Here is a 13,624-nt window from a genome sequence, read left to right as displayed (position 1 = left end):
GTATGCCCTTCAAATAATGTGCGCAGTATAGGCTATTGATGTTTTATTATGAGCCATGTACAGTATCCTAATGTTTGTTTCTGAGTTACATGTTCGTTTGAAGGACTTGATGTACTAAATAACATAGTTGCACCCGGTAGTGTTGAAATTGGTAAACACTGCAGTTGCGGACATTTTGTAGCCTAAAATTATGTTATGATAAGCTTTAATAAAGGGCCCGGTCATTTGCCCCACCCCGGCTCTGACTTGTTCCGCCACTGTCACTGATGTCACTGTTTGCACTGCTTAACGACATCACGTGACGTCCACCCACTTTCGCTAACTCCACCCAATGTGTCCACCCACTTCCAGCCAGCACGGTTCAGCGTGGTTGTAGTCGAAATGCAACTCCAACAGCCCCGCTCAGCCCGACTCAGCACGGCACAGCCGCGTTTGTAGTGGAAAAGCGGCATTAGACTATCAGAATTTCAGCCCCTCACCCACAGTGCTCCATCATCTGCATAAAGTGCTCTACTGATTCTGGAATCAATATTGTTAAACACATTATATTAAATAGAATTGGGCTGCAGACGCTACCCTGTGGGGTACCATTTTCTATAGCGTAGATTTTTGAATGGCTTGCTCCAACTCTTACCTCTATGGTTCTATTCCTTAAATCTCTAATCCAATTGAACATTTTGCCTTCTATTCCCATTTTATTCAATTTAAGTAAGAGACCCTCTTTCCAGAGCACATCATATGCTTTTTCAATATCAAAGAATGTTGCCACAACTGACTCCTTATTTGCTTGAGCTTAGAGGTCGACCGATATGGGTTTTTCTAAAGCCGATGCCGATATTTAGAGGTCAGAGTCAGCTGATAGCCGATATGAGCTGCTGATTTTTTTGGGCCGATATGCTATCGTATTGTCCTTAATTGGCATGCTAAAATATCATACTAGTAAGAGGACGCACAACACTTAAACTTGACACGATTTATTGAAAATTTCAAAATTAACAAATTAATGACTTAAATGTATTAAAATGAATAATCAATAGACTAACGGTGCAAGACTTCCATGATGTGACAACTCAGTTACTTCAAAACGGCAAAATACATGCTCAAGTTATACAGTTTCACTGTGGAAGTTCCATGCCTTGAATTTTCACACATTTCCATTTCAACAATATAAAACTCCATCTCCCAGCATGCTGTGCAGGAAACCAGAAATAGGAACTACAGAGGTCTAGCATCAGTCTCTGGTTCACAATCAAACCAAACATGTATACATCGCGAAAACGAATGGACATGGGATGGCAATGTTCTAATACGTTCACAGGTTAGTTTTGAGTCCTCTTTTTGTTAACTTTTCACTTAGATTGTCCGTTACTACAGTTTAGATCGGAACATAGCGGTCACCAGCGTTAAGGGGGCTTACATAGTTGACGCATTCCCGACGCACTCGTGGCCACAAGGCTACGCATCGCAACGTTTCGAGAGGAATCCTACAACTCCGATGCAGTTGAAATGCTATTCATTTTTCCTTTTGCTAAATGAAGCAACACACAGATTACAACCATCATGAGAGCAAATATATGACTTTAGGACATTGAAATGTAAGAATTGAAGCCTTACCTGTAGGCTCTCTGCTGACTCCTGAAACGTTTGTTGGCTTGGGTCTTTTGCACGCCGCATTCTACGTAGCTATCGTGCCTGACTTTAAATCAGCGCAACCAAATAAGAAAAATCAGCTGATGCTGATTTATTTAAAAAAAAAGGGCAAAAATCGGCCGATTAAACCGGCCGGCAGATCGGTCGACCTCTACTTGAGCTTTCCTAATTTTATTTTCTAGGCAGATTATTGGATCCATAGTAGTACGGCAATTTCTAAACCCACTTTGATGTGGAGAGAAAAGACTTTCCAATCTTATACTAACCTCTTAGTTATCATCCTTTCCATTAACTTAAAGATTAGATGTTAGTGCTATAGGCCTATAGCTTTTGACCTCTGCTTTATCCTTACCTGGTTTAGCTATAGGTACCACTACTGAATGTTTCCAGCTAGAAGGCAGCTTACCTTGCTCCCAAATTTTATTATACAACTTTTTAAAACAAAAAACCCCCACATTTTAGCCACATCAGATAATTGTTCAATCATTTTGTAACAAATTCTCTTTACCTAGAGACGTATTTAACACCCACTAATGCCCTTTTCAGTTAAAATAATGTAAAATCATCATCATCATCAAGTGCGCCCTCATATCTTTCCTAATACGTTTCCATTATCTTCAATCATTTTTGTTCTCCATAATAACTCTTTTGTTAAGTTTTTAGAGCTATGCACTTTAACAAAGGCCCTAGCAAGCATCTCTGCTTTTTCATCATTATTTACTGCTTCACCATCACCATCTTTAATTACTGGTAAAGAGAAATCCCTTCTTATTCCTCCCATCTTTCTGATCATTCCCCATATCTTGGAGACCTTGACTTCTGATCCAATATTACAGAAACTCCTCCAGTAATTCCTCTTAGTTTCCCTTATTACTCTTAGCTTGAGACTATGCCTTTTTATATAGAATTAAATTATTGAAGGAATGATTAGATTTCACCATTCTAAATGCTTTATTTCTGGCTTTGACCACTTTTTTACATTCATCTGACCACCATGGCACCATTTTCTTTTCTCTTATCCCAGAAGACTCACCCCGAACCTCCTCTGCTGACTCATAATACATTTGATTATGGAATTTACTAATTCAACATCACTCAAGTTTGACACTCTCCATAAGTTTGCCACTTGCCTTCATGCTCTATAGCCCCCAGTTAGCCTCTCATTTTCCATCTTAGGTACCAGTTTTCTTCCAAATTAACATTCTGCTCTTGTATCTTGGTCCAAATTGGGTAATGATCACTTCCTAATGGGTTATGAAGAACCTTCCCACTGACTGAGGCCAAGTTTACATTAGACCGTATCTGTCTTGTTTTCTTCGTGGATGCACTGTCCGTTTACATTAAAACGCCTGGAAACGCCGGAAAACGGGAATCCGCCAGGGTCCACGTATTCAATCCAGATCGTGTCTGGTCCAGTGCTGTGTAAACATTGAGAATACGCGGATACGCTGTGCTGAACTCTAGCTGGCGTCGTCATTGGACAATGTCACTGACATCCACCTTCCTGATTCGCTGGCGTTGGTCATGTGACGCAACTGCTGAAAAACGGCACGGACTTCCGCCTTGTATCACCTTTCATTAAAGAGTATAAAAGTATGAAAATACTGCAAATACTGATGCAAATACTGCCCATTGTGTAGTTATGATTGTCTTTAGGCTTGCCATCCTTCCACTTGCAAGTGGTAAGTGACGCACATGCCCGATATGCACTGAGATCACACACACAGCGGCTCAGTCCCGAATCACTGCTCGTGCACTTCACTCGCGCGCTCTGAGCTGCGCAGGGCTGGAGTGCGCACCCTCCAGAGGGCACTCGCTGTTCAGGGCGGAGTGATTTGGAGCGCAGGATGCCTGCGGAGCCGAGCGTATCCGTGTATTGGCGTTGCTGTGTGCACGCTAATCATTTTAAAAACGTTAATCTGATGATCCGCTGATACGGTCTAATGTAAACCCCACCTGACTCCTGCTAATCGTTCTGAAAGTAAGGTAAGGTCAAGTGCTGATTCTGTTCCATGTACTAGATCAAACCTAGTGCCTGTTCCATCATTTAAACAGACTAGATTGTGGTCATCCATAAACTCAACAGTACTCCCATTATCATCTGTTCTTTTGCTTCCCCATAATGTGTTATAAGCATTGAAGTCTCCACATAAAATATTTCTACAATTTTCCTCCACACAAACTTAAAAAAAAAAAAAAAAAAAAAATCTCTTCTAATCTTTTGACAAGGGTTATAGAAGTTAATTATTTTTTAAACTTAGTTCTACCCACCCATACTTCCACTGATATTACTTCAATTTCTTCATTTATATTTTGTGCTTTGTAATTAAGTCCCTGTTGAATAAATGTGGCTACTCCTCCACCTGTTCCTAGGCTTCCATCTTTGCGTACTGCTACATATCCATAGATTATAAAGTCAAGTGATGGCTTTAACCATATTTCTTGAATACAATTAGGTTTAGCCTGCTGTTCAATAAACTGTTTAAATTCTTGCCCCATTTGCAATTAGACTCCTGGCATTCCACTGTAATATGGACAGTACCATTATAAAACACCACCACATGACTGCTGACTTTGGTTGCTAATACTGCATTTACAGACTCAACGGATAATTCCCCTATATCCAGATACTCAGACGTGCAGCTTGTGAACAGGCAAGGCAGGCAACTGCTTGGGGCCCCCTGGCCCAGGGGCCCCCTGAGAGTCAGGGCCAGAGGCGATTCTAGAGTCTGTTGTGGCACCAAGCAAAAATTTCCAGGGGTCCCTTCTGTCCAGTGTTCATCACCAATATGTTATAAATAATCTGACACCAACGAAAAATGTATGAAACCAAAGTTTTTTAAATCCCAAAATGTGAAAATACAAATGGTAAAGAATAAAAAACAAAAGCCTTTGGGCCCGACTCTCAGGGGGCCCCAAGCAGTTGCCTGCCTTGCCTGTTCACAACCTGCGCGTCTGGTCGGGGCCTGAGGGCTTATTTTTGTTTTTATTGTTCTTTACCAGGGTGGCACGGTGGTGTAGTGGTTAGCGCTGTCGCCTCACAGCAAGAAGGTCCGGGTTCGAACCCCGTGGCCGGCGAGGGCCTTTGTGTGGAGTTTGCATGTTCTCCCCATGTCTGCGTGGGTTTCCTCCAGGTGCTCCGGTTTCCCCCCACAGTCCAAAGACATGCAGGTTAGGTTAACTGGTGACTCTAAATTGACCGTAGGTGTGAATGGTTGTGTGTCCATGTGTCAGCCCTGTGATGACCTGGCGACTTGTCCAGGGTGTACCCCGCCTTTCGCCCGTAGTCAGCTGGGATAGGCTCCAGCTTGCCTGCGACCCTGTAGAACAGGATAAAGCGGCTAGAGATGATACTGATGAACACTGGTCAGAAGGGCCCCCTGGACACTTTTGCTTGGGGCCACAACAGACTCTGGAATCGCCTCTGCAGATACTTTTCTGCTGCTCTTGTGATAATCTTTATTCTCTCTGTTCTGCTATCTGTCTGAGCTGAGCAATTGATAACTTCCACTATGAAGGCAACAAACTTTCTTCTCCACAATCAAGGTGTCTTCAGAAATTTTATAATTCAAAGATTGTGCAGCTCTGAGTAGGAGGTTGAGACACAGGTTGAGAGACACTGCTTTAGCATCAGATCGTACTTTCTTTTTGATTGCATCAGCATAGGTAAGCTTCTTCACTCATGTTTTGAATCTGTACTGCTCTTTTATGGGCCTCACATCCTTTATAAGCAGCGCTGTGCTCCCCTCCACAGTTAGAACACTTAGTTCCTACAGCACACTTGCCATATTCATGTTCCCCCCCCCACACACACTTGGCACACCTGGCTTTAGCCCTACAGGCTGCAGCAATATGCCCAAACCTTTGGCATTTAAAGTACCTTGTTGGTGGAGGAATGCATGCTTGTACTGCATAACTGACATACCCAATCTTAACCCTTTCCAGTAATTGCTCTTTGTCCAGAGCTATCATAACTGACAAACTAGGACTTGTAACTCCATCTCTTGTAATAGGCAAACGTTTCACCTTGGTTACTTTAACCCCTTTGATGTTAACTCGGATCTGTTCCTCTGTCAACTCAGTAGATACTCCAGATATCACCCATACACTTCCCCTTTTCCTCCCACACTTGCGGCTTTATCGCTTTCCCCAATAGTGTTTTACACTTCATTAACCCCTGCTGCTGGTCTCCATCTCTACACACAATCAAATTGCCATCTCTTAAAATTGACTGTTTGTACTTCACCTACTAACTTGTATACTGCCTCACTAACTTTTAAAGGATTTAAAGTACACAGGGATTGGAATCTAAGGATAACTAATTTCATTTCTTTTACCTTCCTCTCTCCTCATTAGGTTCTATTTCTTTCCTTACTTCCTCGATTGACCCTCTGCCATTCTCCTGAGTATACATTTCTCTCATTGTAGTCGCTTGATACTAGATCACCTTCATCTGCCTCCTCAATCCCCTCCATCTCACTCACTTCCTGCAAATCCCGGATCACACCTCCAGCCCCCCCAAAAAAATCCACTCAGCCGAAATCTCGAAGATTTAAATTGGAAGAAGTTCCGGTCAATCACTGTTGAAGCAAGAACCTCTCCCCGTTCTTTCACCATGAAACCTGCGCGTCTGCTCCCGACCGAACCTGGTGGTGATGGTCCGAGCCCTCCAAGTTTCGCGATGTTGCGATTTGCAACTTCAACGCAACTCAACCAATCCCTGCAAATTCAGGGCGGTGCTGCAATTATATCCAATCACCGCAACATTCCCGCAAATTTGACCAATCGTTGGTGACATCGACAAACTACCTTCTGCCTTACTTCCGTGTAGATGTTCAAGAGAAGCAGTATGTGCGCAGGGTTGCCAGATTGGGTGGAATCCTGCCCAATTGGACGATTAAGTGCATTTTGGCGGGTTTTGAACATTTTGGGCTGGAAAACATCAACAGTATCTGGCAACGCTGCATGGGCGAGTCAGTGTTTATGTAGGCTTAAATTCTGTTACTGAAAGTGTGTGATGTTTACAGTGAAGGACTGCACTTTTTTTTAACTTAATACAAGAAATTAATGGATGCCAACATTTTTGCCAAAATGGTATTTTATTTTCCATTGTTTAGGCAGCCTCAGCATCATACTGAGGTTCTGTTCAAATTGTTTTTTTTTCTTCTTCTATGAAGCCTGAGCCATTTATTTCATTAGTTTAATTTAGTCTTCAGGAGAGACTGCCTGCACAGTAGTATTAATAGGTTTTTCTTACATGAAAAATGAGGCATATATATATATATATATATATATATATATATATATATATATATATATATATATATATATATACACACATATACACACATTCATGTTGCGCTGTGAGTTCTATGGACTAACTTTTGAACCAACAGGTGCATTTGGATAAGTAAAGCCCATTTTTCTGCATTTCTGTAGTCTGGGTAATCTTTTATATTGGTAAAGTTGTTTATAGGACTACTTCTCAGTGTCTTTTTTTAATCAATAGTCTCAGTAATAACTTAATATTTAACACTCAATTTTAATCACAAAGAGAAAAAAACTGCATTATTTTAGCATGGTAGCATCATAGCATAATGGTGTGATAATTTTGGCGACTGGCGTCACCAAAATATCATACCATCACCTTAAAATTATTTTAGCATTGTAGCATCAAAGCAATGGGATGATGAAATTGGCAGCTATGAAATTTTGGCGACTGGTGTCGCCAAAATCATACCATCACCTTAATTATTTGAGCATTGTAGCATCATCGCATAATGGTATAATAATTTTGGCGACTGGCGTGGCCAAAATCATACCATCACCTTAAAATTATTTGAGCATTGTAGCATCAAAGCATAAAATGATGAAATTTTGGCAACAGGTGTTGCCAAAATATCATACCATTACCTTAATTTTAGCATTGCAGCATCAAAGCATATGATGAAATTTTGGCGACTGGCATCACCAAAATTTCATCATACCATCACCTTAAAATTATTTGAGCATTGTAGCATCAAAGCATAAGGTAAGCATACCCAATAAGCCCATGTACCATTTAAGCCCACTTTCAACTTTGAGGTCAAATTACAAAAAAGGAAAACTTTTTGCCAAAAGTTACTTCATTCAATTAAATAACTTGTTCTTTACAAAGTGTTTTTATTGCATACCAATAACATTTTGTATGGTTGAATTAGCCCCGCCCATGTGTATACAGTCCCAGGACAACTGACGAGAAGACACAGAAAAACTTTACACTTTTGCAACCTGTTAGAAATCCCCAATTTTCAACACTTTTCAGCTACATCTTTGGTAAGTATATTGATATGTCAAATAAGAGGCAAATGTGCTGATTTTTATTGAAAAAACTTCTTAAATTATATATTTTCTTTTAATGCCAATCATAGCACTGAAACAGCGCTGATTAAAAGTTATAAATGACATACGTCTTAATACTGATGCAGGCAAAACATCGGTCCTGGTATTACTGGACCTCAGTGCAGCTTTTGATACTGTTGATCACAACATACTGCTATACTGACTTGAACACTGGGTTGGATTGACTGGTAAAGTTATCAATTGGTTAAAATCATACTTAAAAGATAGCTTTTGTTACCCTGGGAAATTGTTCCTCAACGTCAATGCCCTTGACCTGTGGTGTCCCCCAGGGGTCGATTCTTGGACCATTACTTTTCAACCTTTATATGCTCCCACTTGGGCAAATTATCAATAAAAATTCAATTTTGTATCACTGCTATGCAGATGATACCCAAATTTATTTTGCTCTATCACCTAATGACTATGCCCCCCCCTTGAATGTCTCTACCAGTGTATTGATCAAAATCAATAGCTGGATGTCACAATTTTTCAGCTGAACACATAAAACAGAAGTAATTCTATTTGGAAAAAAAGACGAAAGACTCAGGATTACCACTATTGACACAAAAGGGATTAAAACTAAAGAAATGGTTAAAAATCTTGGTGTTTCCATTGACAGCGAGCTAAACTTTGACAGTCACATGAAAGCAATCACTAAAATGGCATTTTATCACCTAAAAAACATTTCCAAACTAAGAGGACTTGTCAAAAAATGATCTGGAAAAACTAATACATGCCTTCATCTCTAGTAGGGTTGATTACTGCAATGGCCTTTTCACAGGCTTGCCAAAAAAGACCATCAAACGACTTCAGCTGGTTCAAAATGCAGCGGCGAGGGTTCTCACACGAACAAAAAGAACACATTACTCCAATTCTAAGGTCCCGTCACTGGCTTCCAGTAAGCTACAGAATTGACTTTAAAGTATTGCTGCTGGTATACAAATCTCTAAAATGGTACAGGGCCCAATTACCTCTGATATGTTGCAGCGGCCTAACCCAATCAGATCTACCAGATTGCAGCAGAAAAGTTTACTATTAAAACCAGTTGTTAAAACAGTGTGGTGAAGCAGCTTTTAGCTACTATGCAGTACAGCTATGGAACCAACTGCCAGAGGACAATAAAAATGCTCCTGCTGTTGGCAGCTTCAAATCTAGGTTAAGACCAAGCTGTTTTCAGATGCTTTGTTAAATAATTATTTTTACATTTTTTATAATCTTTACTTTCTCTGCATGTTTTAAATTTACTTTAATTTTATTCTATTTTATTCCGCTGGTTTCTTTTTGGCATTATTTTATTTCTACTATTGTTTAATTCTTATTTTCTTTTAATTAATTGTTTTAGAATAAAAATAAAATTATGTAATTTTATTTCTCTATTGTTTACTGTTTTTGCTTCTGTAAAGCACATTGAACTGCCATTGTGTATGAAATGTGCTATATAAACTTGCCTTGCCTAATGAAAAGATGAGTTGTGAGCTTGCAAAAGTAGCTAACCTCTCAAAAAAAACGCTAGTGTTGCTAATCCTTCTCCAGCAGAACAGTTAAAGTTGTTAGATAGAAATAGTGACCATTTTATGATTTGTTTAACATTGATATTTAAAATGTATGTATGTATTATAAAAGGCCCTGTTTAGTTGTGTGTTTACATAAATTAGCCTTTTGTACAGGTGGGCTTTAATGGTACCACCCATTGAAATGTATGCAAACTACAGCTAGCAAATGCTAGGCAAAAGGGGCAGTGCTACAAGCAGCACCATTTTGAAGCATTATATGTGTAACGGCCAAAGTAGAATTCATATAGATGTGAATTACAATTTATGTTAAAAAGGTGTAATATATATATAAAAAACGGTCTCACGCTTCTCAGGGGAGATCTCAAGAAGCCATGGAAGCGAACAGTTTCTTATCTGACTCTCTTAGAACCTTTGTAATTGTTAAACGAGGATTAAAGTTCAACTTTCAAGATGTTTCAAGTGGATTTATTGCAAGGCACACGGACACAGAGTGGAAACAGTTACTTTGGGACAGAGACTTCGTCAGCATAAGCTATAGCACTTTTCTCAAGGTCTCACTACAAATGAGCCTCTACAATATAAATATTATATAGCGCGAGTCCTCAATGAGTCCACGCCACCAGAGGGTGAGACGGGGACATCCTAAAACGCTTAACGTGAAAAAGCTTAACATAGCTTAATGTTCCAAAACAATGATCAATCACCACCAAACTTCTCATGCACATCTCTACTCACACACTAAATATCAAAACAGAAATCCAAATATTATGGACGTAGTCTGCGTTAAGCTTTCATTTACATGGGCGTCTATGGGGAGGAAAAAGCTTAACGTAGGTTAATGTCATAACGGTGACCAATCAGTATCAAACTTCTCATGCACATCTCTACTCATACCGTCTCCCATCTCTATGAAAATCAAAGCCAAAATCCTATTTTTGTGGACGCAGTCAACATGAACCTTTTTTCTCTACATAGGCGCCCACTATAGAGAAAGCTTAACGCAGCTTAATGTCAGAAAACATCCATCAATCATCGCCAAATTTCAAATATTATGGACGCAGTATACGTTAAGCATTTTCCTTTCCATTTGCACCTACGAAAAGGAAAAAGCTTAATGTAGCCTACTTTAACATCAGAAAACATCTGTAATCCTACGAAATTACACCCTAACCTACATCTACTTCATTTAATTTATTGTATCGTGACGTCACCAGTTCTCGTGCATCACGTGTTCTCAAGCTATCGCGTTATTTTCGGAATTTCCGCGAGATTATGACGCGTTTTGACATTAGGGAAGCCCTTTTGTTTTCGTCAGTGGAGGAGCTATTTTCTTGCTGAAGATAGCGAAAATGCTACGTATAAAAGGTAAATATATACCAACCTAAATAAGTAAAAGCCTTCTGAATCCAATTCTAGCTTAATTCTTTTTACATGGTACAAATAAATTGAAATTAAAGCCTTCAAGTGAGGCCTGTTGTCACGGACGCTGGCTAAAATGTCATTCGTGATCACCTGCTAAAAATAGAACTGAAAGTAAACCAGAAGTGCACTTGATATATTCTGCTACGGTGCCTCTTTGGGACATGCATGTTAAATGTTTGATATTTTCATGAAAAATTGCAGTGTATAAAGGTGTGACATGTTTCCTTACTAGAGGTTTTTCTATCTCCATAGCTCTTGAACTCGAGTCGTCCTGCCCAGTTAAGATCTTGGCACCATGATGACATGGTCCGAGCTTACCAAAGAGTAAAAGATGGCATCAGCATTTATAAAGCTGCCAGAATACCGTTGGGTTTTTTTGGCATGTTCTGCATGGGACACCATACGGAATTCCATGCCCATTTCAGCTGACGTCATATAGCTCGAGAACACGTGACACGGAATTTCCCACATGTATTTTGAGCAAGGCTTTAGAAGTTTGTTTTTTGCTAGAAAACGTTTCTGGTGAGTTTGTGTCATTTATTTCAGAAAAATGTATTAGCGCTAAAATTAACCAACAAAGACTTCATTCAAATGCATATTTGATGCAAGAACTGTCAAAAGCAGCTTAGATTAACAAGAACCGGTGACGCCACGGTAGGTGTTTAATGCATTGTCACGGTATAACTTTTACTGCGACACAAAGGAAAAGATTGTGAAAGCAATCAACAGAAATTGTGAAAGCAATCAACAGGTTGGATATGCGCTTAAAGAACATGAACGTTTGATGTAGACAACCAATTGGATTTTTTTGCAAGTTTCTGTGGCTTAGTAACAGTTTCCCACTGGCTGTCATGCAGGGTCTTTTAACGTGCCTCATTCTTTCAATTTACCTCAGATGGTCAGATCGCTGTTCACATCGTCAGAGGAGAAGTTCAGAAGTCAGAAGTCGTCAAGCGTTTGGATAAAGGACTGGCACTGAGGTAAACATTTCTCTTTACATTTTTATAAACAAAGGTTTAAGTCGCAATCACCCATAATGTTGGTTTAGATTAATCACAAAGCCAATTAGTCGTAGGCCTACAGCTAAATGAATTGGTTTGATAGTTAAACTTAATTCTAATCTAGACATTTTTTACAGACTCATAGTATACATTTTATTGTAGCGACAGACTCTTGTTTTTGATAAAGGGATGAACTAAACTAAAATGTAAACGCTAATATCACCAGTTTATTCATACCCGCTCAAATTCATTACTGGTGGACCTTTGGGTGCCCACGTGAACAGGTTGCTGCTTTTTTTTTTAAAAACTACTCAGCAGTAACAGACACAGTGTGTGTGTGTGTGTGTGTGTGTGGGGGGGGGGGGGGGGGGGGGGGGTTTGTACTGGGACCAGATGGTGTTACAGACTACTGTACAGATTGACACCTGACTACTGTAGATTTCTTTTGTCCTGTCATTATGTGTAGCCTAACTAACCGCAAACAAGTGGATTATTTCATTCAGTAACTTTACATAAAAACATTTTTCTCTTTGTCTTTACAGCTTTGTCAGATCTTTGTGAGGATAACCACAAGAAAAAGTACGTACATGTTGTGAACAGTTTACACACCAGCTTGTTCAGCTTGAACACAGACGTGTAGTAGTCAGTGGAGGCAATTGCTAAACAATCCGCTGGCTTTGCACAGTTAAGGTGAAACCACCGTCTACAAAGTACACAAAGTGTATTCATCGTATGCAGCGTCACCCTTACATGTGGAGGAATAGCATACGGTCTCACTGTCAGTTGAGTTGATGGAGTTATACCCTCTCACTAACACACATGGCACTTGTTTCTGCATCATATGTTTGCATTTTTCTTCTGTAGCACAACAACAACTTTTTTTGTGACAGGCCTGACCTTCCGTGTTGCACTTCCTTATACTTTTCAACAAGTGAGTGAACCCACAGTCTTGCCTTATGGCTGTCAACTGGCCCTAAGCGCGAGTTGCTAATTGCTGCACAGGCATACACAATGGCAAAAACACAGCAGTCATACCCATTGCTTTGTTGTGGGGCATTTATGACATCAGTAACTGTCCAGTCAGTCACCTGAAAGTCTTCTCCAGCTGCTGTATACATACATGCCACAACCTTTAGTAGTATTGTACTGGCATTTTCTGTTGTTCTGAAGCTGTGGATTGAGTTGAAGACATGTACATCTTTTTCTCTGAACTCTGCTGCAGCAAGGAGCCAGTGTGAACCAGGCCCATTCACATCGGTGTTGAAGGGAATGAAGATGGGGTCAAAATTCAAAGCCTTTTGTGCTGCACACAGCTGTAAAACTGGGCCAAAGCTGGAAACTGCGGCCATTTGGTACACAAAGGTGGGCATGCAAAGAACAGAGTCTGACACCTTACAGTCACTAATGTAGCTTGCAATGGCCTGCTCAATAGTTTCTCCCTCAAGCCAGGTCTTTGGAGCTAGACACTGGCTTCTGGGAGCTACTGTTGACCAACTTGGCTCATTGAGGTCTGTATGCATCCAATGTCCAAAAGTGGCTCTCTCCTGTAATGCTGCTGTTGCTTCTGGACCTGCTATATTGTCCTGCTGTAAGGAAGCATGCGTTTTGTCCTCCGTTTTAACACTAGAGGGAATTTTGGACTACAGATTTGAAATG

At 40.1% G+C, this 13,624-nt stretch overlaps 1 protein-coding gene across 1 annotated transcript in view; it reads left to right on the top strand.

The window, feature by feature from the left end:
• pskh1 (protein serine kinase H1) overlaps window positions 1–12,581 on the top strand; it is a 55,364-nt gene extending 42,783 nt beyond the window's left edge. The window contains exons 3-4 of the mRNA XM_060923935.1: window positions 11,863–11,947; window positions 12,511–12,581. Of these exons, the coding sequence (XP_060779918.1) occupies window positions 11,863–11,946 (84 nt within the window). The 3' untranslated portion in view covers window position 11,947; window positions 12,511–12,581. The remainder of the gene's footprint in view (window positions 1–11,862; window positions 11,948–12,510) is intronic.
• Window positions 12,582–13,624: the final 1,043 nt, after the last annotated feature.

The sequence above is a fragment of the Neoarius graeffei genome, chromosome 6 (genome assembly GCF_027579695.1).
Source record: "Neoarius graeffei isolate fNeoGra1 chromosome 6, fNeoGra1.pri, whole genome shotgun sequence".
NCBI lineage: Eukaryota > Metazoa > Chordata > Actinopteri > Siluriformes > Ariidae > Neoarius > Neoarius graeffei.
The sequence above is the reverse complement of the archived record's forward strand: the minus strand, read 5'-3'. Positions and strand labels throughout refer to the sequence as shown.